Consider the following 23590-nt stretch of genomic DNA (forward strand, 5'->3'; position numbering starts at 1 on the left):
AACGGATCCGTTGAGTGAGCTGCATTCTTGTTTTCGAAACTGCAGGTGGGTCGATTTGCTCATCAAATTACTCGCAACCCCGTCAGGAGAAAGTCAAAATTATTATATACTCTTATATGTATCTAAAATATGTAAAAAAACAATATTATCCATAATGACATTATTGCACCCCTCATTGGATAAGATATATAAAAGATACTATAAGGTTGTAATAAGATAGATTTATATTATGAGAATTAATAAACATTACATGTCTTTACAATAGGGATATAAGAATTATAGTTCTTAGGAAAGTCTATAATGGTATATATTGCACCCCTCTTTTGATATGGCATAATATTTCTTATGCTATCTTATAATCCTTATATAAGTTAATTTACAGCTTATATCTTATCTGAATGGCTTATTATACAATATATATTTTATTTAAATATTTTATTCTTTACTAACAACGATACATAATATTAATACATTATGATAGGAGCAAAAGTATCACTACCTTATCAAATCACAACAACTGATAGACGTACCGTGGGTATTCATCTCCTCGTGCTCTTTCTTCCCCTGCTTCGCGAGTTCGTCCCAGTACTTACGTTCCTCTACAAACAGCGAACGCCATTGTTGTGAGATCGTTTTGGAGAGGTCAGCTTGACGCTGATGTCGTGCTACCAGGTCGCCTTCTGCAGGTAGTGCGGCCTCCGCCTCGTTCTTTTTCAAACAGCATTCACGACGGAAGACGATGAATGCGTTCTTGCGTCGTTTGATGTGGTCTTCGTCACCAAGACTTGGTCGTCGCTCGGTCCCTGCAAGTTGAATTGCGTGTGCCTGTCGGTTGTAAGGTTGTACGTGTTGTGCGGGTTGAGGTTGCGCTTGTGAGAGAAGTTGTGAGACTGTCTGGCTAAGGGTGTGAGTGTGAGTGTTGGCATTGGCGTGAGTGGCTAACTAGAGCGAGGAGATGGATGTATCGCGATGGCGTGTAGGGAGTGTGAGCGGTACACCGGGGTCGTGATCTGGAACGTTGAACGAGCTGATTTGGGCTGCAGGCGAAGCCGTGTCTGTACGTGCGCGTTGCATGCTCTAACTACGTTTCGCAATCGGAGGTGCAGTGAACCGAGTGGTCGTTGTGGATGACTGTAAGGGTGTATCTCTGGGACGTTCCAGCTCGAGGGGAGAATGCGAAATGAAAAACGCGGACAGACTTAGTTAGGCCGAGGTGAGTGGTGGGCCACTGCCCGCGCTCGATATGGCACTATCCACAGCACTGAGGAATGTAAATGCACACTAAATAGACCTGTCTAGGGTTACGTCAAACACGGAATGGGTGGGGGAGGAGAGCACATACAGTGTAAGAGAGAAGGTGGCACTATAGGAGAGGTTGTACATGGACATTGTTGTGAGCTTTTGCTTGTCAATTGTTGCCTGCGCTGCAGAGCGGGAAGAAGTACGCAAATGCATAGAATTATTGAAGAAGTTGATCAACAATGCGGATGCGCGAATGCGAATGCAAAAGGAAGGCAAACGAGAAGAAAAGGAGGACAACGAAGGAGAGGCAACACAGGGTGTGGAGGAGCGGAAGGAAGACAAAAATGTTGAGAGGAGAGGGGTGAGCAACTACTGTGCAGGTTATTATGAAACAGACTGGCTGCTTACACTTTATGTTGAAGGACGGTGTAGTCAGCTGGGGTGTCGTTGCAGGATCTGAGGCTCAGCGCAGGCATTGCAACAGCAGATTGGAGAGACGCGTACAGTGATGTTTATTGTCTAGGTTGTTGCAGGCAGAGTGCGAGCTGGTAGGACACTTGCAAGCAGAGGACTGGACTAGAGAGACCAGAAGCGACAACATAGTGATGGGGCAGAAGGTTACTCGATAGTGGTCGGAGGCATAGAGAATGACGAGGACGAGTGCCACACCAAGATTTAAGTACTAAGTCCCATGTGATATTCGATGATTACATAATCTAAGCGACTTGCTTAATATTTATTATACTATTGTAATGTGCACATTACATTCTAGTACTATATATTTATTAAGTTTATAACCTCTCAAACAGAGTTTCTAGATATTATAAACATTAATAGAACTTTTATACAAATTATAAGTATAGAAAAACCTCTTTATTATATTGTATATTAGATACAAACCTTTTTCTTCAAGTATAATACTATTACAGTGCTTTTATTCTCTATATATAACTAATAAAATGTATATACCCTTTATATAAGACTATTATAATACATTTACCATATTATATTAATGAATAATACTTATAGAGCTTTTATAAGAGTATATAAGACTTGCTTTTACTTTATAATAGAGTTAAATACTTATAATTACAATAAAACTGATAAGTAATGTGTATTTTATTATATAAGATCTATAAAGCTATATAAGAAAACAGACTTTTTCCTGACGCCACTTATTGAATACACAATCCCCAGTCAACTGAGACATTTGCACTGTTCATCATTAGAAGTATCATGGGCTAGCAGTCCGTCCATCAGATTGCTTGTGCAACAGAGCACAAATGTCCATGGCGCATGGCCACAAATAATCGAGAGCACGAAACAAAGTATCCTGACCTATTGTACAAAGCAAATTACTCATTAGAGATCCTATCGCGCTTCTCATTCACTAACTCCTTTAATGCCTCATGTCCTCAGAGATAACTCGGTGCTGTAAGTCTCTTTGTCCTCGAGCCACATCCCAGAATCTGATATTTCAATAATCGCTTCGGAATGACCTTCAGCCTGTGCGTGGGGATCCGAGTTCACGCTGGCTGTCTGCATCATTTCCTGCTACCAACAGGCACCTCAGCCGCTGTGGCTTCTTCCGGTCGCCGCTCATCATCTTCTACCTTCACATCAGTCAGAGAAGGCATCCGTTCACAAGCCTCCGCACCGTAGCGACTTCGGGTTCCAGTTGCGGGGGCGCCTCCCAGCCCACAGCTCACGGTGCTCACCTGCACGTATCCATCCTGCCACATTACTCTCATGCTTAACATGTGGAGGATTCCCATAGCTGCCAAGAGTGTGGAGTCAAATTCTTCGTTCACATCCTCTTGTAGGCTCGCTTCTCTAACCGCAGGTTCTGAAGAGTTTTCATGTACGGCAGTGGTTATCCTTGCAAGATGTTGTTGTTTCTTCTTTATTTGTTTAGTCTTCTTCTGAATCTCCTCTGCCTCGTTCCTATCGGCGTCGACAAAATCTGATGCCTTTTGTTCCCGTCTGTGATCTGCTCTGTTAAGCTGAGACTCCAGCTCCCTTTTGAGTATCCTCCGCTTACCATTTAGCGAGTGTTCACGTCACGCTGGGGTATACTCTCCGACACAAACATGATTATATGGCTACAATCGTGCCTTTTCAGGCGAGTCGTCGAGCAGAAGCGTTTTACGCATGCTATGTTCTCCTGGGAGCTCGGTCCATGGCCTTTCGAGGTACTTTGTCGTTTGGACTTTACGAGCTATATCAAATAAACCGAAAATTTTTATTCTCAAACATTGCGTGAAATAAAGGGAAAGGACATGAATGCCTACAATATTCGCTATGCGACAGCTCTAATGTATCACGAGCACAAACAGCGATAAACTTTCCTTCCCACTCATCCTGGATCTCACCATCCTGCTTCTCTTCTTCATTTAGTCTGCGTTCCGCGTCTTGACGCCCTATCGAAGAAACACTGTCGAATAATCCGTTCGTCATTATGCCCCTGTGCACTTGACCACGTCATTACATCCAACTATTTTCTCGTTTCCGGGTGTAGAAGGAAATGATGAAATGATGGCATGCAGGGATGCGGATACACTGAGCCAATGGATCGCAATCGTAAAAGTAAAAGTTCCATTCAAATCGAGGATAATCGTTTTTCGAAGAGGAGTAGAAGTCGGCGTAGACGGTTCAGCTGCAATACTGGATACTCCTCAGACGGTAAAGATGGGATATGTGAAGGTGGCGGAGGCGAGAAACGAGAAGCTAGAGACATGAAAGATCCATTAAGATGGGTAGAAATAGGTGGAACCTCTTTTCGAGGTGGACGCGGAGCATGATTAGGACGCGGATCTTGGAAAGAATCATGCTGACTTTCAGTCGTCCTTCGCCAAGAAATCTCGTATTTTTATGTGGGTCTTCATCCGTATTATTCGACGTGTTGCGGTAGAACGTGTCTCTCGATGCACTAGTACTAGTGTTCCTTGTAGCTCGTCCTCGGAGGCAAATATCATCCATACTCCTCAGTATAATTATGATGGTGCCACTCATTCCTTCCATGATATCTTTGCCAAGATCCAGAGCGACTGTTATTCAATTGATATTCACATCCTGCTGTACATCGAAGCTACGGTGATGATTGACGTTTCTTCTTCTGTTACTGTACATGTTCTTCCTTTGATTCGGTGCTGAGGCCGCTCCAAGCTTCAAGAATGCATGTACACGAATCGATGGTGATAGATGCCTCTGAGATGAAAGCTGCGAACGAGAAGACAAAGTGCGCAGCATGTGCCCTTGAGCTGCTTTTCTCAAATGCACAAGTCAGATTTCGGAATCACGTGATGTGAATGAATTAATTTCAGAGCATTTTCTGTGCCGAGTCGCGCTCCCTCCTGAGGACGAACCATCCAAACATCCTTCAGGTATCCTGGTTAGGTCAAAGCTTCCTAATCTCATCAACACATAGCACCTGTCAAGAATAAGATAGTGATAACAAGGTTTTGGTCTTACAACAAGCGCCGAATTTACAAGCTGCACTGGAATACGCTGGAGGCAGGATGATAGAGGAGGTGCATCGTCTCTTCTCAGCTTGTCCTCATCATGACCTTTGTACATATTACTCCTGGGCTGCTAGTGGAACCCTGCTATTGTGCTGTAGCATCTATGGCTGACAGAGCCATTATTGACTCGAGAACGGTCATCTCATTCATCATAGAAAGTTCCGCTTGCCAAAGCAATATTGTAAGACTGTTTGTGGGCTCACAATCATTAGCACAGCTACCGGATTGTTCTGACCTTGGGTACGTCTGGCTTTTGTAGAAATCTCTTTTTCCTCCTAGTAATGAATGCCCCAAATAGATCAACAGCCTCATGGGTGCTAATTACTATTCAATCGACGAGTTTACAGCTGTCTGTGTTCCCTTATCTACTGTTATTCAGTTCGTCGTTCGACTCGATTTCCTTACAAGCAAACAGGCATAATATCGAAAAGATGGCAATGATCTCACCCTAGTCGTCATCGTGCCTGATATTTTTGATCATCACTGTACTCACATCAACATCACTTGCTTAGTATCACTGCAGCAATGCTGAGTGTTCCCCTATTGCCAAATCACCCGTTCTTAGGAATTCACGCTGATGATTCAGATGAGCATACACATTAGATAGCAATCTAGTCTGCGTTCATAGCGACCGTCCACCCGCTTGTATTAACATCAAAGTTGCAGTTGTGGCGAAACTGTCGGCAGCTAATACTGTTGATGTTGGTCACCGACTGTGCATTGACGCCCTGAAATGCATGCAGTGCCTGTTCCTTGCAGGACTGCAGGAAGGAACAGACTAGCAAGGACATTGTCTGCTGTGCTACACAGCGATAATCCGAAGGCAGACACCAACTGTGCCATATCAGCAGCTCTGGACGAGATCCGCAATAAACTAGCCAAATGTGAAGCAGATGTACATGCTACTACAGTAGAGCCCAACATGCCAGAGATTCATCCCTTGCACTCAACCTTATGGTTAATCATTCCTGCAGACTAAGCGAAGCAGTTAAGTGGCTCCTCGACAAGTGCTACTTTCAAGATGCTATCATAGGAAACACATTGTTGAACATGATAACTCCTGTACGACCTCTGCAGCAACAGATTATTGATCGGAAATGTTAGATTCTGGCTAACAACGATGCAGCCATATTTCTCCATAGTGAAGTTGCATTTCCGGATCAGACCAAGCTTATGAAGACTTTGCATCCTGCATCAAAGATGTTAAAAGCATCACGCGATTCTCATCAACCTTCACGTCAAAAATCCTTATAAAAATACTACTAGTCCATGGTTGTATCTTGTCCTGCATTCTCTCCCTTCAATGGCAAATCAGTCTCTGGGCTCTGTACATATCCAGTCCATATCTACCCGTTCAGATGATGGGCAAATCAACCCGAGGGTGGTACGGCTGTTCGTTTCTGAGGTCATCATTGCGAAGTACTTCGACATGACAATGTCAACCATCTTAGTCTACAACATTTGTTTGTACTGCGATTTCTTATTTCAAAACATCACTAACAGAATGTATTGTTCAAGTATTAACAATGCACAAACAAGTATGCTAATCATTTTAGTATCTCAAAAGTACCTACTGACTCCATCTTTAAAGATAAGATACTTCTGGGTGAGCTCAACACCCATTCATATAGAGGCTCATAGCTAAATGATAGTCGTAAAGTCAAAGCCACGCAGTGCTATCAGTCTGCTTTACTTCACAGTGAGAGCCGACAGGTGTATAATGATCAAGCTCGCTCTAATCTCTGAGGTTCAGAACTACTACGTCGGATTCCTTTCCATGATATGGCACATCGTTAGTAAGTAGATATTTACTTGGTCTTCAAATTCACAAGAAGCAACCATTGCCAACCAACATGTTGTTCCATAACAGACGATTGTGTCAAACAAAATCGTTTGAGGTGAGATACAAATGACAATAGCAAGATTGTATACTAACCTAACGGACATCACATCACTTGTAGCTGTATGTTGCAAATCCTGACTATTAATACTTATTATTGATGTAAACTATAGGCCAGGCTGCAGGCTGGATTATTAATTTGTGTAGTGAGCCGCCTAAAGCTATTTATCATGGCTTTAATGTAACAGCATGCAACAGCCTTGATTATAATTGTCATTGTAGATTGTAAGTAAATACTACCTACCTCTAAGGTGTTTGTTTACATAGACAACTTTTTTGTAGATATCCTTCAGATTCGTGTCTTAGCACTTTATGAACAAAGTAAGCATTGTAGCCTTTAAAGAGAGTGCTCATTCGAATTCTAGCAGATCGGAGACTTTCGGTCTGTCTCAAACTCCTCCTTGTTGTGGAAGCAAGTGCGAATATTGGTCTTACTATATATAGGACTTTTTCTGAAGATGGTATGTTGTTGATAGCTAGTTAGAAAGCTGGCAAGTAAACTGAAACAACACATTTCAGCTACTGTCCTTCATCTTGCGCAGAATCTTGACGTCTGTGTGATTCACGCAACGCCTAAATCGAACACAATTATCAACATCTTCTGGTGTGTATTATATTTATATTTTGTACTCTTCTTAACGACCTGCAGGATTATTCCTTTGACATATGGATCAATTTTACTTTGTCTAGCCCTCTTCAAGGCGGCAGAGTACTGGCGGATGTCGTCCGGCTTCAAAGGGTTCTATCTTGTCAGAGTCCTCATTCAAGACCAAGTCTTATACTTTGCCTTGTAAGTGAAGCACTTGTGCATAATTGTTATTATCCGCCTCAAGTTCCATAGTGTAATATTTTGTTCTGTGCTGAAGATAGTGAAGGATCAAATAGGTCCCACGAACGATTTAATCGGAATGCTTCTCAACCTTATTAGCAGTCCAGTGCTCCTCTGTGTCCTCGGAAGCCATCTCCTAATCAATCTGAGGGAAGCAGCAGAGAGAGGAGTAAATAGAGGAACCAGCTTCTGTCTGACGACCATTAGCAACATTGAGTTCGGCAAGGGTATATCTACTTGTGTCTTTTTGACTCCTGGCTGATTTGGTGCAGGTCCCCCGGCAGCAGCACACACACATGAAGAAGGCACATTCAGTGTTTGACAATGCATCTTTGTACTCTGCTTCGAATCGTAATTGGAATCCGGCTCGTTCTTTTTGAGCTATAACAGTATTGGTCCGACTCAAATACATGGAGCATATGTACACTTGTAGTTGCTTGTACTTATTTTTTTTCTGTATCCGGACAGTTTGCTCACACTAGTGCTGGACACAATATGAAACATTATGGTTCTTTCACTCACTTATTCATTATTGCTTTTATCAGGCTTTTATTCTCTTATTCATTAGTTTGTTGTTTTGATAGCCTCTCTGATTCCAACTGTTGTCTGGACATTGCTTGGAACTCCCTTACTACTGATTTATTTTTGCTTTTGCTAGACCTTTATTTGGTAGCTTGTTGCTTATTGGACCCTTTGGAACCAATGTAGATCTATCCATTCTTACAGAAAAAGAAAATCAATAATTAGTTATTTATTTATAAAACTAGAGTCCAGAAAATTAAACAGAATCTTTTGGTTTATGAAGCTTGCAAAGAGAAGTCTCTACTCATCTGGTCAAAGTGATCAGTTTGACTAGCTTCCATACCTACTCTGGCATTGATAGGTTGATGGCAGTAACTGCTTGCTTGCACTAGCAACTAAACCAAGTCAAAAGTGATTGTTCAGTGTAAATCTAGACTTGAGGTTCAAAAAGCATACACCTATGTAGACAGGCAAGTTAACAAGCAAGTAGGGCAGAAATGCTAACTTTGACTACAATACAACCAACCAAGGCCAAACCCATATAAACATGAAGTCTGAAAACTGTCAACCCATTTGATTTTTCGCTCCATGACTGAAAACACTACTGTATATTGAGATTTGATGGAAGTGAGCAAGGAAGCAAGGATAAGGAGGAAGCAACAGAGATGCTGAAGAACATGTAAGTGTATAGAAAATTGCTTGACGAAGACAAATTGACAAATTGATGGAGACAAATGACAACAGTGATAACAGTAGCAACAGAGTAACACATAGAGTGAGAGTGTTGAAAGTGGACAATGAAAGGTGATTGAAAGGAAAAGAGAAAGAAGAACAGTGAATCGTGGTCGGAAGGAAGGTTCAAAGGTGAAAACAGATGGTAGTACAGCAGGGTAAGAGGGGATAAGACAAAATTGCAAGAGTGGTAACAGAGGCCAAAGAAAGATCGTTGAAAGACAAAAAGAAACAACATTGGTAAACACTTTAGGATCAGATGTTATTCAAATCATATTCGGCACGACAAGAACTCCCACCCATCAACGACTTGTCCTTAGGCTCAGTAGGCGCCATTCGCCTTCACTTCTTGACTCTCGTTTACATGACTCAACGCCACGTCTGTCTCCTGCAAGTCTCTCTCGCTCAGGCTGTTGTACGCACCGCCACCAGGTGTGCTTGCACCAGATCGGATCGAGTTTGCGCGCGAACGAACTTTCGTTACTAAAGGGCCACAAAGCGATTGAGTTAGAAGGATGAGGTGACAATTGATAACGATTAGAAGAGAATTGGCGTTCAAAGCAAGGATAGCCTTCCTCTTCTTCCTCCTTCCCTAGCGACATCGTTCCACGATAATTGCTCGTACTCAAGCCCTGCATCTACAAAGCAATCACAAATGTGCGTTAGTATCGACATCCCAAGCCAATCAACCATCAACCATCCATCCCGAAAAGCTACGACAACAAAGACACTTACCTCTTCCGTCAAAGTACTCCCGTATCTCCAGGCGTCGCCATCCCGGCACGTAACCTCAGACTTCCAGGTGTCGAAAACGGCGGCATCTCCACCCCAGCAGCAAAATCCTCCTCCTCCTCCTCCTCCTCACTAAATACCAAAAGAATCGATACGCATGTCTCAGCGCTAAGTGCCTCGCTTTCGAATACTCAATCCCAAAATTCTTCCAACCGAACAACAGCGAAAGCCTCTCAACGCGATTTCGCTAATTAATCCGCTGTCTCCTCGTATTGTTGCAGAATACGGTATTCCGTTAGTTGGTTGACGGACTCTTCGATAGTTCGATAGACTTCATCCGACGATCGACGATGTAGCGCCCTTCATCTGCAGGTTCCTCGATAGGACCTTGCATGAACGAGCCAAATCAGGAGAGGTTTGTCATGATATACAGTACTCCCATCTACAAAAGCGAAAAGAAAGAGGAGGGATCAGAATTTGCATCTAGGTGAGAAGCGGCGGACACAATAAAAGATAAGATCGATATAAGTACGCACAACCGTACATTCCACCGGACCGTGTCTCCACGGCTCGTAGTTGCTCGGGAAGAGGCTAAAATGGCAGCCCCTGATGAACTCCTCGTAATCCAGGCCATGAATTTGGTTGTTCGAGGTGAGGAAATCCGGGTGGAAATAATGTTGACGCGGTCATCACAGTGTGCATTGAATAGCCAGACGTGACGAATCTAATTGAGGATCTGGTCGTGCGCGTCGTCCGCCATGTTATGAGTTGTAACAGGAGACAGCGAACTGCCGTTTTGACTGCACCTTGTCTTGTTATGACAGAAGATTGCTCATTGACGGGAACTCCGAACTAGATTGACTAAGAGAGAATTAGAATCTCAATTCAAGCTCTCGAAGATCTGGAACGACTCATCCCGAGTAGCGCGCCACATGCTCGAATATACATTCACCTATACGAACCTGGATGTCGGAGACGGTATCCCGAAGTTGTTTAATGGCAGCCTGGCCTTTGAAAGCCTCCACTGTATATGATTGGGTCGTGGCAGGCATGATAATGAATGCAACAGCCATTATGGACCATGGTTACCTAAGTATGCCCGCTTTTTTGTAGTTGATAGTTCAGATACGCTAGCGATTCAACGAGTATATCGACACCGTCCAGCCGTAAACATGTACAGCGTGTTACTCCATTGAAGTCATAGTGTCCATAGAAGTGACCACGGATGAAGTTGTTGTTGTTGATCTTTGCCTTCGACGCACACGGAGGTTCTGGGATTCGTGTCTCACTTGAAACTTCAGTGTTGAGCCCATTCGGCACGACTCCGTTCGGCTTACGCTTGAGAATGTATTCGGCTTCGTACGCAGTGATACGCGATACGGTCGTGAACACATCCGCACAATGTGCTGCAGGCTGCAGAATGTTCTATGCAGTAGCGATGGTAAATACATGTACGTACGTAGTACCTACCGTGCTTCAGATTTCAATATCACGTGATGTGGAATGAATTTCAGCGACGAGAAGCGTCCTCCTCCAGGGGCGAACAAACAATCCCGGACACGTTCTTTAGGCATCCTGCTTAGGCTCAAGCCTCCTAAACTTAAAGCCATCATAGTGATTACGAGCTGTTTGCTCATGCAACAAGTACTGAATTTGAAAATTGCACAACTTGCACTAGAAATTAATACTATGGAATCAATTATCAGAGGCATCTTGCCTCTCCTTCGCCTGTTCTTATCACAACTTTAACATGTTACTTTTAGAACAAATGGCAGTTTTCTGCTCTTATAAATACTTACATTGTTATATTAGTATCTCGTCCTTGATCATTTCTGCCTGTGCATATTCTGAATCACTGATTACTGTAAGTAAGTGTACAAGCTTTGCTATAACATTTGCTTTGATGAAAGCTACTTCCAGGCACTAATTGTAATATGGCCGACCAGATGAACGGATGCAGAAGTGATATCCTTGTGAAAAGAGTCACAATAAGCAAGCCTGACACACTAAGCCTGATTCATAGGACTTCTTATATTGTGGCAAATCAAATTGGCAGCATTGTATTTGACACACCATTGTGAGTCCATATGCACCTCACTTTCATGTTATTACCTTATGTGTGTAAGGATAGTGGATGAAGGCATAATTGAAGCCTGGTAAAGAAGATATAATGGTCAAAGATTTAATGAGCCAATCCAGACGATGATTCGGGCGAGCAATCAACCTGCGTTGGCAACCGGATCTGCACTGACAATTGAATACGATTATCCCCATGCAATCTTTGCTGCGAGAGGTCATCGATCGGGAACGTTGATTTCTACCTGGCAGAGGTGGAGTCTCATTTCTCCACATAGATATTGCATACTAAGGCCAAGACTTCTAGCAAAGACTTCGCGTTGTGCATCAAAGATGCTCGGAGCATCACGCGATTCACATCACGTTTCATGTCAAAATCCTTATAAAAGCACTGCTATCCATGGCAGCATCCTGCCCTGCATTCTCACCCTCTAATGGCAAATCAGTCTCTGGGGCCGAGTCTGGGCTACGTACATATTCATTCGTTACTTATCCGTTCAGATGACACGCCGATCGACCCGAGCGTGGTACAGCTGTTCTTTTCCGTAACCATCACTTCAAAGTACTTCGACTTGGCAATGTTGACCATCCTAATTTACAACACTTGTTTGTACCGCGATTTCTTGTGCCAAATCCTCACTAACGGAGTGTATTATTCAAGTTTTAACAATGTACAAACAAGTATGATAATTATTCTAGTAACTTACAATTACCAATTGATTATATCTCCGCAGATAAAATACTTCTGGGTAAGTGCAACATTCATTCACATACAGGTTTATGGCCTACTAACAGGTTCAAAGTCCAAGCCACGCAGCACTATTAGTTTACTTTACTTGACAGTGAGAGCTACCAAGATGAATGATATCTTAGCTTGCTCTAATATCTGAGGTTCAGAATTGCTACACCGGAATCCTTTTCGCGATTTGGAGTGTGATTGGTGAGTAGATATTACATTATGTAGGGACTTACATGAAGCAACTGACAATGTTGTTATACAACAGGCGATCGCTTCAGGCAAAGTCGTTTGAGGTCAGGAATAACTAACAGTATCGAGACCGTATACTAACCTCTATTGTGAACATGTATAATTTATAGCTGTACATCGCAACTCCTGACTATTAATTCTTATTACTGACTTAACCTTAGGCCAGGCTGTATTTTGGATTATTAATTTGACCAGTGAGCCACCTAATGTTATTATTATGACTAACAATGTAACGTCATGCAACAGTCCCGATCATAATTGCCCTTGTCGATTGTAAGTAAACGCTACCTGTCTCTCAAGGAGTTTGTTTGAACAAACAACAATTTTTTAGACGTTCTTCAGATCCGTGTCTTAGCCCTTTATGGGAAAAGTAAGCATTTTTGTCTTTAAGGAGATTGCTCATTCAAATCCTAGCAGATATGAGACTTTCAGTCTGTCTTAAAGTCCTCCTTGTTGTGGAAGCAAGTGTGAATATTGCTCTTACTATTTATTTATCTTTCTCTCAAGATGGTACGGTTGTTAATACTCATTTTGGAAAGCCGACAAGCGAACTGAAACAGTACACTTCAGCTACTGTCCTTCATCTTGCACAAAACTTTGATGTTTGTACAACCAATGAATCACCGCAGTTGAATACAATTATTAACGTCTTCTGGTGTGTATAAAAGCTAAATTCTGCATGCTTTTCCTCTAACAGTTTATAGGATCATTCCTTTGGCATATGAGACAATTTTACTTTGTCTAGCCCTCTTCAAGGCAACAGAATACTGGCGGACGTCACCTGGCTTCAAAGGGGTTTACCTCGTTAGAGTTCTCATTCAAGACCAAGTCCTATACTTTGCCTTGTGAGTTCAGCACTTATACATAATTATCAATGTCCGACTCAAGTTTCCATAGTGTAATATTCTGTTCTGTGGTGTCAATAGTGAAGGATCAAATACACCCTACAAACCAAATAACCGAAGTGGTTCTCAATCAATCTGCTAATCCGGCGCTCCTCTGTGTCCTCGGAAGTCATCTTTTAATCAATCTGAAGGAGGCAGGGGAGAGAGGAGTAAATGGAGGGACCAGTTTTCTGTTGACAACTATAAGCAACATCGAATTTGGCAAAGGTATATTAACTTGTGGTTTGCCATTCTGAATAAGGCTGATTTATTATAGGTCCTCCAGCAGTATTGGACACGAACGAAGAAAACACATCCAGTGTTTGATGACACGTTCCCACTGCCATCTTCACTCGTTCTGCCTTAAACTATAATTGTTTGATCTGTGGAACACACATTTATGTCTTATCACTTATTCCTTGTACATATGTACTAAATAAATTTGTCTATTTGTTCGGTGGCCTTCTGAGTCCTTTCTTGCTGACTATAATTTCTTGGAATCTTGATGGTTTATTTACACACGTAATGTACACTACTTGAGTATTATTCCACCCCATCTTTTTTCTTCTTGTCTTTGCTACTTTTTTTCTTATTACTTTTTGCTTGATTAGACTCCAGTCAGCAGACTTAGTAGTTGCTTGTTTGTTCTTGGCAAATAAATTTCTAAAACACTGATTATTTATTTATTTGTAATAATGACTATTTCTCTTTCAGAGTCTACATAATTGGGCCGGTCCTTGTAGGTGTGTGGGCAATGTTCTGTTTGTTTAAGCCGAGAGCTCTACTCTGCAATTGTGAATGCAGATTATAGTCAAATTTGAAAGAAAGGAAGGATACGTGAGCAGGGATCTAATATTCCTTCAACCCAAACTTCTAAAGTACCTAAATATACTTTTTTTATCTAATATCTACCTTCTAGAAGCCTCTAAAATAATTCTATCTTGGACAACGCCGGGACGAAGCACTCGTATCGGATATGCTCACTCTGTTATCAACGGGTCATGATGCGAATGGTCGAGAAGAAATCCGAAGCAAGCATAAACGCAAGATGAAGGTAGATTGAAAAGAAGTTTGGAAAGAATGAGTAAAGATCCAAGCAGAAGATAATTGCGAGATGAATAAACAATTCAAATCACAGCACAATATAAGTGAATTTTTATAAGGATGATCCGAAACCGGGACAATTCGGGACAAGATGGGACAACAGTGATTAGGGACAGCCAATCAATAACAGACACGAGAGCAATAAGTCGAGAAGCGGAGATGGGAAAGGGGGTCAAAAGTCAGCAAAGCAGTGAACTGGAATACGGCTATAGTTTAATCAAGCCGCTTACGCTTGACGGATCCATTTGCGTCTGCATTGGCACTTGCGAAGTACTCGAGCGAGCCCTTCGGGTCGGCTTTCATTGTTGCACCACCCTCCTGCCAGTTTGCAGGACACACTTCACCGTGCTTATCCTGAACAATATCAGCACAAGTTAGTTCCATTCTGTCTGAAGAAATGGATGGATTGGAAACGCACAGTGAATTGGAATGCCTTAACAAGGCGAAGGGTCTCCTCAACTGAACGGCCGACAGGAAGATCGTTCACAGTGATCTGGCGGAGCGTACCCTTCGGGTCGATAATGAACAGTCCGCGGAGAGCAACGCCCTCATCTTCAAGTAGAACACCATAGTCGCGTGAGATCTTCATCGACTTGTCGGCGAGGAGTGGGAGCTTAAGGTCTGGGCCAAGACCACCCTCTGAGCGTGGACGTTGTGTCCATGCAAGGTGTGAGAAGTGCGAGTCGGTAGAGACACCTAAAGATCGAGTGGGGATAACTAAGTTAATGACTATTGAGGACTGCTTGGAAAAAAAACACACCGATTACAGTCGTGTTAATAGCCTTGAAGGCAGGGAGGTTATCGTTGAACGCAAGAATCTCGGTTGGGCAAACGAACGTGAAGTCCCTTTGATATAAGTCGTGTATCAGTTTTCATTCCGTACTTTCCCCAAGTCCACTTCTCCGACGCGATAAGGGAAGGACAAAGCTCACATTGGGTAGAACAGCAGCACGACCCTTTTAAAAAGGTTAGAAAACATGCAATTATCAGATAAGCAACGCGTATCGACACGTACCATTGCCCGACAAAATCCTTTGATGCGATATCAGTAATAACGCCATCTACGACAGCCGGGCCAGCAAACTCAGGTGCAGGCTTCTGGACTTGCGCAACCATTTTTTCGTGTGTGTTAAAAATGTGTAAGAAAGAGGACAAGAGTAGTCTCAAAGACAAAGGTGACGGTGGTTGGACGATGAAATTGAAAAGACGCCCTCCGCTGGTAACGCGTCGCGTTATATATCGTAACGCCTACTCAAACTGACGAAACAGGAACTTTTCGGGTTCGGGTGGCACTATTTTTTCTTTGCCTTCCAAAAGTTTCTTTCCTTCCGTCTTTTCGGCCGATTCAGGGTCACTATCGCAAATTTCCCTGACTCAGAATTTTGACTTTGTAAGCAGCTCCTCGTGACAGCATGTGATCGTCTGTCAAGAGGATTACTTGACCTCCTTTCGAAGAAACCATCACGATGAAGACGCCAATGCACCTTTTGCATGACTTCGGAGGACGGAATCAATCGTAAGAAGGCATCTTGCCGATCCCGAAGCGCGTCAATTCAATTTTACTACTAGAGTGGGAACGTTCATTTTGGTCCAATGACTAACAGAGACTCCGACCAGTCATGTGAGCCTCTCTGGGATACACCAATCAAAGGTCAGAAGTCTTTATACGTTGTGTCAACCCAACTGAAACGTTCTCCTGTGAGCTTTGAAACCATAACATTCCGTAACAGTTGCTATTGAATCAAGGTAACATTTTAATCAATTTTCCACAAGTATAATACAAACAAATAACTTTATTTTGTAACCCTTTAGCCTTATGCGCTGCCCTTTGTCTTTAACCCAAGAACATCCAGATAAAAGTCCAGTTCTTGCTCAAGCGCAGCAATGATCGTCTCAGCTTTCCGCCATCCGTGTCCTTCACCTTCAAAGAGCGTATATTCGACGCGACCACCATGATCACGAATGACCTTCATCATTCCTTCTGCTTGAGAGGATGGGACGACTTTATCCTCCGATCCTTGTAGTATCTACCAAGTACGATCGATAAAAGGTGACGTGCAAGGGAAACTAAACTTGAAATTCACGAGAAGCGGAACCTTAATCTTCTGTGCATGGAACACCGCACTCCTCGCTCTCCAAATATGTGGAATCTTATCTGCAGGTCCACCAAGCAACTTTTCTCCATATCTCGACTCGAACTTATGCGAATCTTCCACAATTGTGAATACATTCGAGATCCCATAGCTTGAGGTGCCGACCGCGAAAACATCCGGGGGAGTGGAACAGAGAGATAGGAGAACTTCGTACCCGCCTGCGGAGCTGCCAGTTATAACTACACGGGCAGAATCAATCTCGCCGAATTCAGGTGAAGCGAGAGCGCGTGCAGCATCAACGCAATCGGCCACGTCGATAACGCCCGAATTGCCGTATAGGCGCTGGCTGATGAACCACAAATCACAATAAACAAGATGCTTTTCACATGTTGATATGGATCAAACTATATCTTACATGTATTCCCGTCCGTATCCGGAAGATCCACCATAATTAACATCGACCCACGCAAATCCGCGGCTGGTAAAGTATTGTTTCTTCAGATTGAATGCCTGGTTAGCCATACTAGTTGGCCCTCCATGTGCAGATATGATACAAGGAGGACGTTCACCGCTCTGTCCAGTGAAGCTCGGATTCGTCGGTGGGTAGAAGATGACATACAGCGGAGAACCTTTGCGTCCTTTGAACGTCAGCGGACGGGGTGCAGAGAAGAACGTCTTGTCAATCTTCCCCACCTTGGGGTCACTCGCATCTCCACCTGCAAGTGTGCTGAACTTTGTTTCTCTGGATTCATCCCACTCGATGTGTACAATCTCCACAGGCGTATCCGTCCTATTCGCAAGAAGCACTGCGGAGTGAGGACCTGTGCGTCTGATATTACTCATGACTGCGTAAGGCGTAGGAATCTCTCGGACGGTCCCACTCTTAAGGTCGAGGATGTACAAAATAAAGCGTCCATCTCGAAGAGCAATGCAGGCTGCTTCGTTCTCTGATAAAACCGCAGAGGAAGCAGCGCCGAGTTGCCAATCCGGTTCCGCAAAATCCTGATCAAGAGGAGTGGGAAGAATAGGGCGGGGCTCGGATGAAGACTCCATAACGTCGACAATCCACGGATTCTGGAACCCGGACTCATCGCTGAAGAATAGTAGCTTGCTTGACCCAACCCATCGGGGCTGGACCGCACTCTCTTTCTTCCACTCTCCCTTGATTTTCTTCACGTTCTGCAAAGCAAGGGTATCTCCCTCAGCAATTACGTCTGCAACGTGAATTTGCGATCCATCCCATGGCATATCCGGATGATCCCATTGGACCCAAGCAAGATGAGTCCCATCAGGATTGAACGCGGGAGCAGCGTAGAAGTCTGCGCCTGAGACTAGTGGATGGACCGTGCTTGACAACGTATCAATTGTCACGAGTGATGTCTTAACGTCTGAAAGTTTGCAATTCGTATGGTCTTCGAGAATGGAGACGAGCAGATGTGGGGCAGTCGGGTGAACGGCAAAGTTAGCAAATCGATGATTCTTGTTTTCTATGTGCATTTTGTTAGCAAAGTTTGCCTAGATCAGATGGGAAGAATGAGTCATGAAAAGCAGGTGTAAATATAATGCCACCGTAGACGAATGACGACGTCAACAGCAGACTATATGCGCATATAGCGTGCGGGAGGCGCTTGTTGATATTGCAAGTCTCAGAATGAGATTGAGGACAAATGATACATTAGAAAGAAACTATGCCCTCACCTGGAGTCACTGGAACAGGTTCATTGCCCTTGTCGTTTCGATTTACCTTGTACACCCTCCCGTCTCCAAAATTTGAAAAATACACAACACCACCATACACAATGGCACTCGCACCACCATACTCCTGCACACCAGTTCGTGAATTCCAACCTTTTCCAAAGATATCTTTCTTCGTTGTCGTTTCTACAATAACGTTACGCCCAGCTTCAGAAGGACGCCTCTCGATGTGATAGATTCCGTTTGCATCGGGATGCACACGAGATGGAATTGGGTCGACGAGCACGTCGTCGTATGAAATTCCAGCTTTTGCAACATACGCTGCACTGATGGGTGAATCCCATGTGCCGAATGGTAAAATATTAGGAGCCATCTTGGGTTGTTTAACGTCTAAGGTCAACAAAGAGCTCGGGAGTCTCAATATATATGCAGTCAATTAAATATGTGTGTAGTCAATCAAATAACGCGCAGTCAATCAAACTCATGCGCAGCTAATATTGATACGCGACATGATATGTGCACATGCTCGACTTCAGCATACTGATTTACATGCGGAAGTGGCAGTGGCACGTTCCGCCTGCGAGTTCCATCTTGGCGTCGTTCGGGGTTTGTGATAACAGGCAACCAAATAAGTACACACTACCTATCACAGTCGACACGTGTGCTCGTCCTCTGTACTACTTGACCTTGTGCCACTATCATCTTCTATTGTCCCATGCCTTTTTGCTTTGTAGTCTCTGTTTTGCTGTACCCAGCTAGAGAAATGGGCCTTCTACTCAAGTATATAGTGGCGGTCAAAAGTATTGCACACTTTCAATTCTCTTCTTTCATTTTGCAGTTAGTAGTAAACAATTAATAGTTATAGTTATACAATGACAAATTTCTTCTATTACTCTTGTACGAAGATAACATTTTGATCCATTTCTCTTACGTATAATACAAACAAATTACTCCTTTCCTCTAGTCCTTAGCCTTATGAACTTTCCTTTGTCTTTAATCCAAGAACATCCAGATAAAAGTCCAGCTCTCTCTCAAGTGCGGCAATGATTGTTTCCGCTTTTCGCCAGCCATGTCCTTCTCCTTCAAAGAGCGTGTATTCGACACGACCACCACGCTCACGAATAACCTTCAGCATCTCTTCCGCCTGAGAAGGTGGGACGACTTTATCCTCCGATCCTTGTAGTATCTACCGAGCATAATCGATAAATGACGTAGTGGAAAGGAAACAAGTATTGAAGCTTACAAGAAGCGGAACCTTGATTTTCTGCGCGTGAAACACTGGACTCCTCGCTCTCAAAACATGCGGGATCTTATCTGCAGGTCCACCGAGCAACTTATCTCCATATTTCGACTCGAACTTATGCGTATCCTCTGCGAGTGTGAAGAGGTTCGAGATACCGTAGCTTGATGTGCCTGCTGCGAAGACACCTGTGGAAGCGGAGCAGAGGGATTGCAGGACAGTGTAGCCGCCTGCAGAGCCACCTGTGATGAATACCCGTGCAGGATCAATTTCGCCGAATTCTGGAGAAGCGAGTGCACGGGCGGCATCGACGCAGTCGGTTACGTCGATGAGGCCCCAATTACCGTCAAGTCGTTGACTGGTGAATCGCAAACCGGAATAAGCTCAACGATTTTCAAGTAGCATATGGATGGAACAAGATATTACATGTATTCTCGTCCGTATCCAGACGACCCGCCGTAATTAACATCGACCCATGCAAATCCGCGACTCGTAAAGTACTGCTTCTTGAGACTGAATGCCTGGTTGGTCATACCAGTCGGTCCTCCGTGTGCAGAAACGATACATGGTGGCCGTTCACCATTCGGTCCAGTGAAGTTCGGGTTCGTTGGTGGGTAGAAGATAACGTACAACGGAAACCCTTCACGTCCTTTAAACGTTAGTGGACGAGGTGCAGAGAAAAACGTCTTATCAACTTTCTCTGCATCAGCATCACTGGAATCCCCGCCCACGAGTGTACTGAACTTCGTTTCTCCAGACTCATCCTGCTCGACATGAACAATCTCCATGGGCGTGTCAGTCTTACTTGCAAGGAATACCGCAGAATGAGGACCCGTGCGTCTGATATTCTTCATGACAGTATAAGGAGTAGGAATTTCCTGGACAGTCCCGTTCCTGAGGTCAAGGACGTATAAAATAGAACGTCCGTCTCGAAGAGCGATGCAGGCTGCCGCGTTCTCTGATAAAATTGCAGAGGATGTAGCGCCGAGAGACCAATCCGGCTCCGCGAAATCTTGCTTAAGAGGAGTAGGAAGGACAGGACGGGGTTCGGACGAAGACTCTGCAACATTGACGATCCATGGATTTTGGAATCCCGACTTGTCAGAGAAGAATAGCAGTTTGCTTTTTCCGACCCATCTTGGCTGGACTGCACTCTCTTCCTTCCACTCTCCCTTGATTTTCTTCACGTTCTGTAAAGCAAGGGCGTCTCCTTCGGCGATAACATCCGCGACGTGTACTTGGGAGCCATCCCAGGGCATGTCTGGGTGATCCCACTGGACCCAGGCAAGTCGAGTTCCTTCAGGATTGAACGCTGGTGCGGCATAGAAATCAGCACCCGAGATTAACGGATGAACCGTGTTAGACAGTGTGTCAATTGTTACGAGTGAAGTCTTGACGTCTGCGGGTGCGGGATTCGTATGGTCTTCAAGAATAGAAACAAGCAAATGTGGAACAGTTGGGTGAGCGGCGAAGTTGGCAAATCGATGGTTCTTGCTTTCTGTATACATCGTATTAGCATAGGATTACCGGATCAAATATAAACATGTCAACTGTCAAAAGGGGGTATAAATAAAACGTTACTGCGACTTGATAATAATATCAACAGCAGACTATATGCGCATAGAATGCAAGGCACTCAATGTCATCGTAGATCACAGAATGCGATTGACGAAGCCAAAAAAATTAGAAAAGAAGTTATGATCTCACCTGGAGTCACCGGAACAGGTTCATTGCCCTCGTCATTTCGGTCGACCTTGTATACCCTTCCATCTCCAAAGTTCGAAAAATACACAACCCCACCGTACACAATCGCGCTTGCACCACCATACTCCTGCACACCAGACCGTGAATTCCAGCTTTTTCCAAGAACATCTTTCTTCGTTGCCGTTTCTACGATAACGTTACGCCCAGCCTCTGAGGGCCGCTTCTCGATGTGATAGATTCCGTTGGCATTGGGATGTACACGAGAAGCAATCGGGTCAACGAGTACATCGTCGTATGAGATCCCCGCTTTCGCAACGTACGCTGCGCTGATTGGTGACTCCCATGTCCCGAATGGTGAAACATTGGGGGCCATTATATTCGACGCCTATGGTTATCAAAGAGCTTGAGAATTCGACTCGAGGTGAAAAGGCGAATCAGTTCAGTTATATGCACCGTTAATCAATTGAAACGACACGTGAGCAAGTTTCTGAGCGATGCACGTGATCCTTTCTCGACACGTTTCGCTTCTCGCCCTGCGTGTCATTCGGAATTTCAGCGACAACGAGCGACAAAATGCATAGTATCTACCAACGATTCAGCAACATCTCAGCTCTGCTGTCGACATGTATGCTCGCCCTCTTCGGTGCTATCTCCATCTCGTCCCTACTCTTCACTGCTGACCCGAAGGGCACGCTCTCTATTTCGAGCATCAATGTCCATCCTGGGAGGAACAACCATTTCCATCAACGGAATCATGAGTTCAGTTTCGTTAGATTTAACGTGTCTGCAGGTGTGCTATCTTTGCCTACGTTCTGCTGGCTTGTTTTGCTTAATAGTACTTTGATCGATGCACAGACTTGACACCTCTCTTCAACTGGAATACAAAGCAGCTCTTCCTCTATATTGGCGCTGAATTCACGAGTGCAGATGGAACGCAGAACGAAGTGGTTATCTGGGATCGAATCGTGCGTCGTAAAGAAGACGCCGTAATCAACGTCTCGAGCAAGTCGAAATATGTGTTACGTGACATGGCGAGGACGTTCGAGTACGTGTTATTTCAGTACTTCTTTTCCAGGTCGGTTTAACTAAGCATCATATTTGTTTAACAGGAAAGTATCACCAGCAAACTATACTCTGAAGTATAACGTGATGCCGTATATCGGGTTGCTAACGTATGGAGAGGCAGCACGGACGAATGAACCTATCGCTTTCCCCGCTGCGCAAAAACGAGTTACATGATTGTACAATATACCCGTAATTAGAGGTTTATGATCTTCCTCTGGGATTTCTTTTTTCTTTTCTTTTCTTTTCTTTTTCTGTTGACTCTGGAACAAAATTTTACTGGCTGAATTGTATTTCAAAAACTTCTGTGCAAATGCGTAGCTGAGGATCACGGGTGAAGGATACTAGTTCAACATGTGCAATCTGTTGATGTGGCCGTCGCTCAGAGTGGGTAGATGATGGGCGATCGGACCAATGCGAACCGTCTTCAAGGCAACCGAGCTCTCATCCGTATTTGAGAAGCCGATTTGCGCGTTTACGGATTTCTGTTGTGTCCGTTTCTCTCACAGCATTTCGCCTCTGGTCTTGCTAGCCAATAAAAATGCCGAGTTGGTTGGCATCTAGGTACATCCATCGTATCAAGGCCCTGCAGCTTATTATTATCCCCACAAACATTCCTGAGCCTGAGTTCCTATAGATAGAGAATGTGCCTGTGGGGGTAGTTGAGATTGAAAGCCGTGACATCCGTTCAAGGTCGCCTTGCATCTAGAACTTGATCAATGCATCGAGTTTGTATATTTTTCTTCTCTTGCATGGTGTGTTCGTTGAATGTTGAGTTGCCAAGTCTAGATCAATGTGTGTTGCAGTTCAATCGTTATGAAACGCGGACAGCCTGCTCTCGCCTCCGTACTAAGCAGGCACGTCCTTATTAGTAGAATAAGCCGTATTCTACCTTTTGTTTGCTTGTTCGTCTGCACGGTTATCTCTTCACCAGGATATTCCCACACATCGGCTTTAAGTTTAACAATATCAACTAATGAACGGCCGAGCCGTTATACTCTCTGCTTTTAAGAAGCCGACTCTCGCGCTTTCGGTACTTTGGCTCTCCTGCGTCTGTCATCCTTCCCGACGCTTATATTCTCTACGCGGACGCGGTGCACACCAAAATAGCATTAAATTAAAGTAGAATAAGGCTTTGCCATCGGACCGCGTTACTATCCGTTGACATGCCACAATCACAAACCCAGCAAAATGCGCGAGTAGCAATATCGAGCAAGTTCCGCTCAAAGCTGTTTCTCTACCTATCAAACAAGCCTAGTTTGCAAT

At 44.0% G+C, this 23590-nt stretch overlaps 10 protein-coding genes across 10 annotated transcripts; 2 read left to right on the forward strand and 8 right to left on the reverse strand.

Moving 5' to 3' along the window:
- Window positions 1–495: 495 nt before the first annotated feature.
- On the reverse strand, window positions 496–645 carry FOMMEDRAFT_91499 (uncharacterized protein; the record flags this gene model as incomplete). The annotated part of the gene is made up of 1 exon (XM_007269346.1): window positions 496–645. A coding segment is annotated over one exon (150 nt), but the record flags the coding sequence as incomplete, so codon positions are not given.
- Window positions 646–1381: 736 nt separating this feature from the next.
- FOMMEDRAFT_159400 (uncharacterized protein) lies at window positions 1382–1751 on the forward strand (the record flags this gene model as incomplete). The annotated part of the gene is made up of 2 exons (XM_007269347.1): window positions 1382–1603; window positions 1665–1751. The coding sequence occupies 2 exons, from the start codon at window positions 1382–1384 to the stop codon at window positions 1749–1751; spliced, it is 309 nt and encodes a 102-aa protein (XP_007269409.1).
- An 898-nt stretch (window positions 1752–2649) lies between these two features.
- On the reverse strand, window positions 2650–3699 carry FOMMEDRAFT_159401 (uncharacterized protein; the record flags this gene model as incomplete). The annotated part of the gene is made up of 4 exons (XM_007269348.1): window positions 2650–2748; window positions 2805–3186; window positions 3349–3460; window positions 3534–3699. 4 exons carry the CDS (start codon window positions 3697–3699, stop codon window positions 2650–2652), a joined length of 759 nt encoding a protein of 252 aa, XP_007269410.1.
- FOMMEDRAFT_22388 (uncharacterized protein) lies at window positions 3695–4464 on the reverse strand. Its single transcript, XM_007269349.1, has one exon. The coding sequence runs from the start codon at window positions 4261–4263 to the stop codon at window positions 3970–3972; it is 294 nt and encodes a 97-aa protein (XP_007269411.1). The 5' UTR covers window positions 4264–4464; the 3' UTR covers window positions 3695–3969.
- A 4604-nt stretch (window positions 4465–9068) lies between these two features.
- On the reverse strand, window positions 9069–10551 carry FOMMEDRAFT_30607 (uncharacterized protein; the record flags this gene model as incomplete). The annotated part of the gene is made up of 5 exons (XM_007269350.1): window positions 9069–9229; window positions 9282–9384; window positions 9499–9610; window positions 10015–10202; window positions 10441–10551. 5 exons carry the CDS (start codon window positions 10549–10551, stop codon window positions 9069–9071), a joined length of 675 nt encoding a protein of 224 aa, XP_007269412.1.
- Window positions 10552–10567: 16 nt separating this feature from the next.
- Window positions 10568–11052, reverse strand: FOMMEDRAFT_159404 (uncharacterized protein; the record flags this gene model as incomplete). Its single annotated transcript, XM_007269351.1, has 2 exons — window positions 10568–10903; window positions 10972–11052. 2 exons carry the CDS (start codon window positions 11050–11052, stop codon window positions 10568–10570), a joined length of 417 nt encoding a protein of 138 aa, XP_007269413.1.
- Window positions 11053–14411: 3359 nt separating this feature from the next.
- Window positions 14412–15726, reverse strand: FOMMEDRAFT_170008 (peroxiredoxin). Its single transcript, XM_007269352.1, has 5 exons — window positions 15546–15726; window positions 15463–15486; window positions 15291–15376; window positions 14949–15226; window positions 14412–14884 (listed from the first exon to the last, which is right to left on the reverse strand). The coding sequence occupies exons 1-5, from the start codon at window positions 15644–15646 to the stop codon at window positions 14744–14746; spliced, it is 630 nt and encodes a 209-aa protein (XP_007269414.1). The 5' UTR covers window positions 15647–15726; the 3' UTR covers window positions 14412–14743.
- A 618-nt stretch (window positions 15727–16344) lies between these two features.
- On the reverse strand, window positions 16345–18691 carry FOMMEDRAFT_30609 (alpha/beta-hydrolase; the record flags this gene model as incomplete). The annotated part of the gene is made up of 4 exons (XM_007269353.1): window positions 16345–16557; window positions 16627–16969; window positions 17039–18138; window positions 18368–18691. The coding sequence occupies 4 exons, from the start codon at window positions 18689–18691 to the stop codon at window positions 16345–16347; spliced, it is 1980 nt and encodes a 659-aa protein (XP_007269415.1).
- A 542-nt stretch (window positions 18692–19233) lies between these two features.
- On the reverse strand, window positions 19234–21635 carry FOMMEDRAFT_112179 (alpha/beta-hydrolase; the record flags this gene model as incomplete). Its single annotated transcript, XM_007269354.1, has 4 exons — window positions 19234–19504; window positions 19562–19916; window positions 19985–21056; window positions 21266–21635. The coding sequence occupies 4 exons, from the start codon at window positions 21633–21635 to the stop codon at window positions 19292–19294; spliced, it is 2010 nt and encodes a 669-aa protein (XP_007269416.1). The 3' UTR covers window positions 19234–19291.
- Window positions 21636–21811: 176 nt separating this feature from the next.
- FOMMEDRAFT_112184 (signal peptidase) lies at window positions 21812–22551 on the forward strand. The gene is made up of 3 exons (XM_007269355.1): window positions 21812–22052; window positions 22118–22307; window positions 22372–22551. Exons 1-3 carry the CDS (start codon window positions 21836–21838, stop codon window positions 22499–22501), a joined length of 537 nt encoding a protein of 178 aa, XP_007269417.1. The 5' UTR covers window positions 21812–21835; the 3' UTR covers window positions 22502–22551.
- The last annotated feature ends 1039 nt before the right edge of the window (window positions 22552–23590 follow it).

The sequence above is a fragment of the Fomitiporia mediterranea genome (genome assembly GCF_000271605.1).
Source record: "Fomitiporia mediterranea MF3/22 unplaced genomic scaffold FOMMEscaffold_9, whole genome shotgun sequence".
In the NCBI taxonomy this organism is placed as follows: domain Eukaryota; kingdom Fungi; phylum Basidiomycota; class Agaricomycetes; order Hymenochaetales; family Hymenochaetaceae; genus Fomitiporia; species Fomitiporia mediterranea.

What these genes read in the sequence shown, in the direction of transcription:
- FOMMEDRAFT_22388 (XM_007269349.1), bottom strand. Translation starts at nt 4,263, where the DNA reads ATGGAAGGAATGAGTGGCACCATCATAATTATACTGAGGAGTATGGAT.
- FOMMEDRAFT_170008 (XM_007269352.1), bottom strand. Translation starts at nt 15,646, where the DNA reads ATGGTTGCGCAAGTCCAGAAGCCTGCACCTGAGTTTGCTGGCCCGGCT. An exon ending in AAGGATTTTGTCGGGCAATG is followed by an intron (nt 15,487 to 15,545) that starts GTACGTGTCGAT and finishes CCTTTTTAAAAG; the next exon opens with GGTCGTGCTGCTGTTCTACC. An exon ending in TATTAACACGACTGTAATCG is followed by an intron (nt 15,227 to 15,290) that starts GTGTGTTTTTTT and finishes CTCGATCTTTAG; the next exon opens with GTGTCTCTACCGACTCGCAC.
- FOMMEDRAFT_112184 (XM_007269355.1), top strand. Translation starts at nt 21,836, where the DNA reads ATGCATAGTATCTACCAACGATTCAGCAACATCTCAGCTCTGCTGTCG. An exon ending in TAGATTTAACGTGTCTGCAG is followed by an intron (nt 22,053 to 22,117) that starts GTGTGCTATCTT and finishes ATCGATGCACAG; the next exon opens with ACTTGACACCTCTCTTCAAC. An exon ending in GACATGGCGAGGACGTTCGA is followed by an intron (nt 22,308 to 22,371) that starts GTACGTGTTATT and finishes TTTGTTTAACAG; the next exon opens with GAAAGTATCACCAGCAAACT.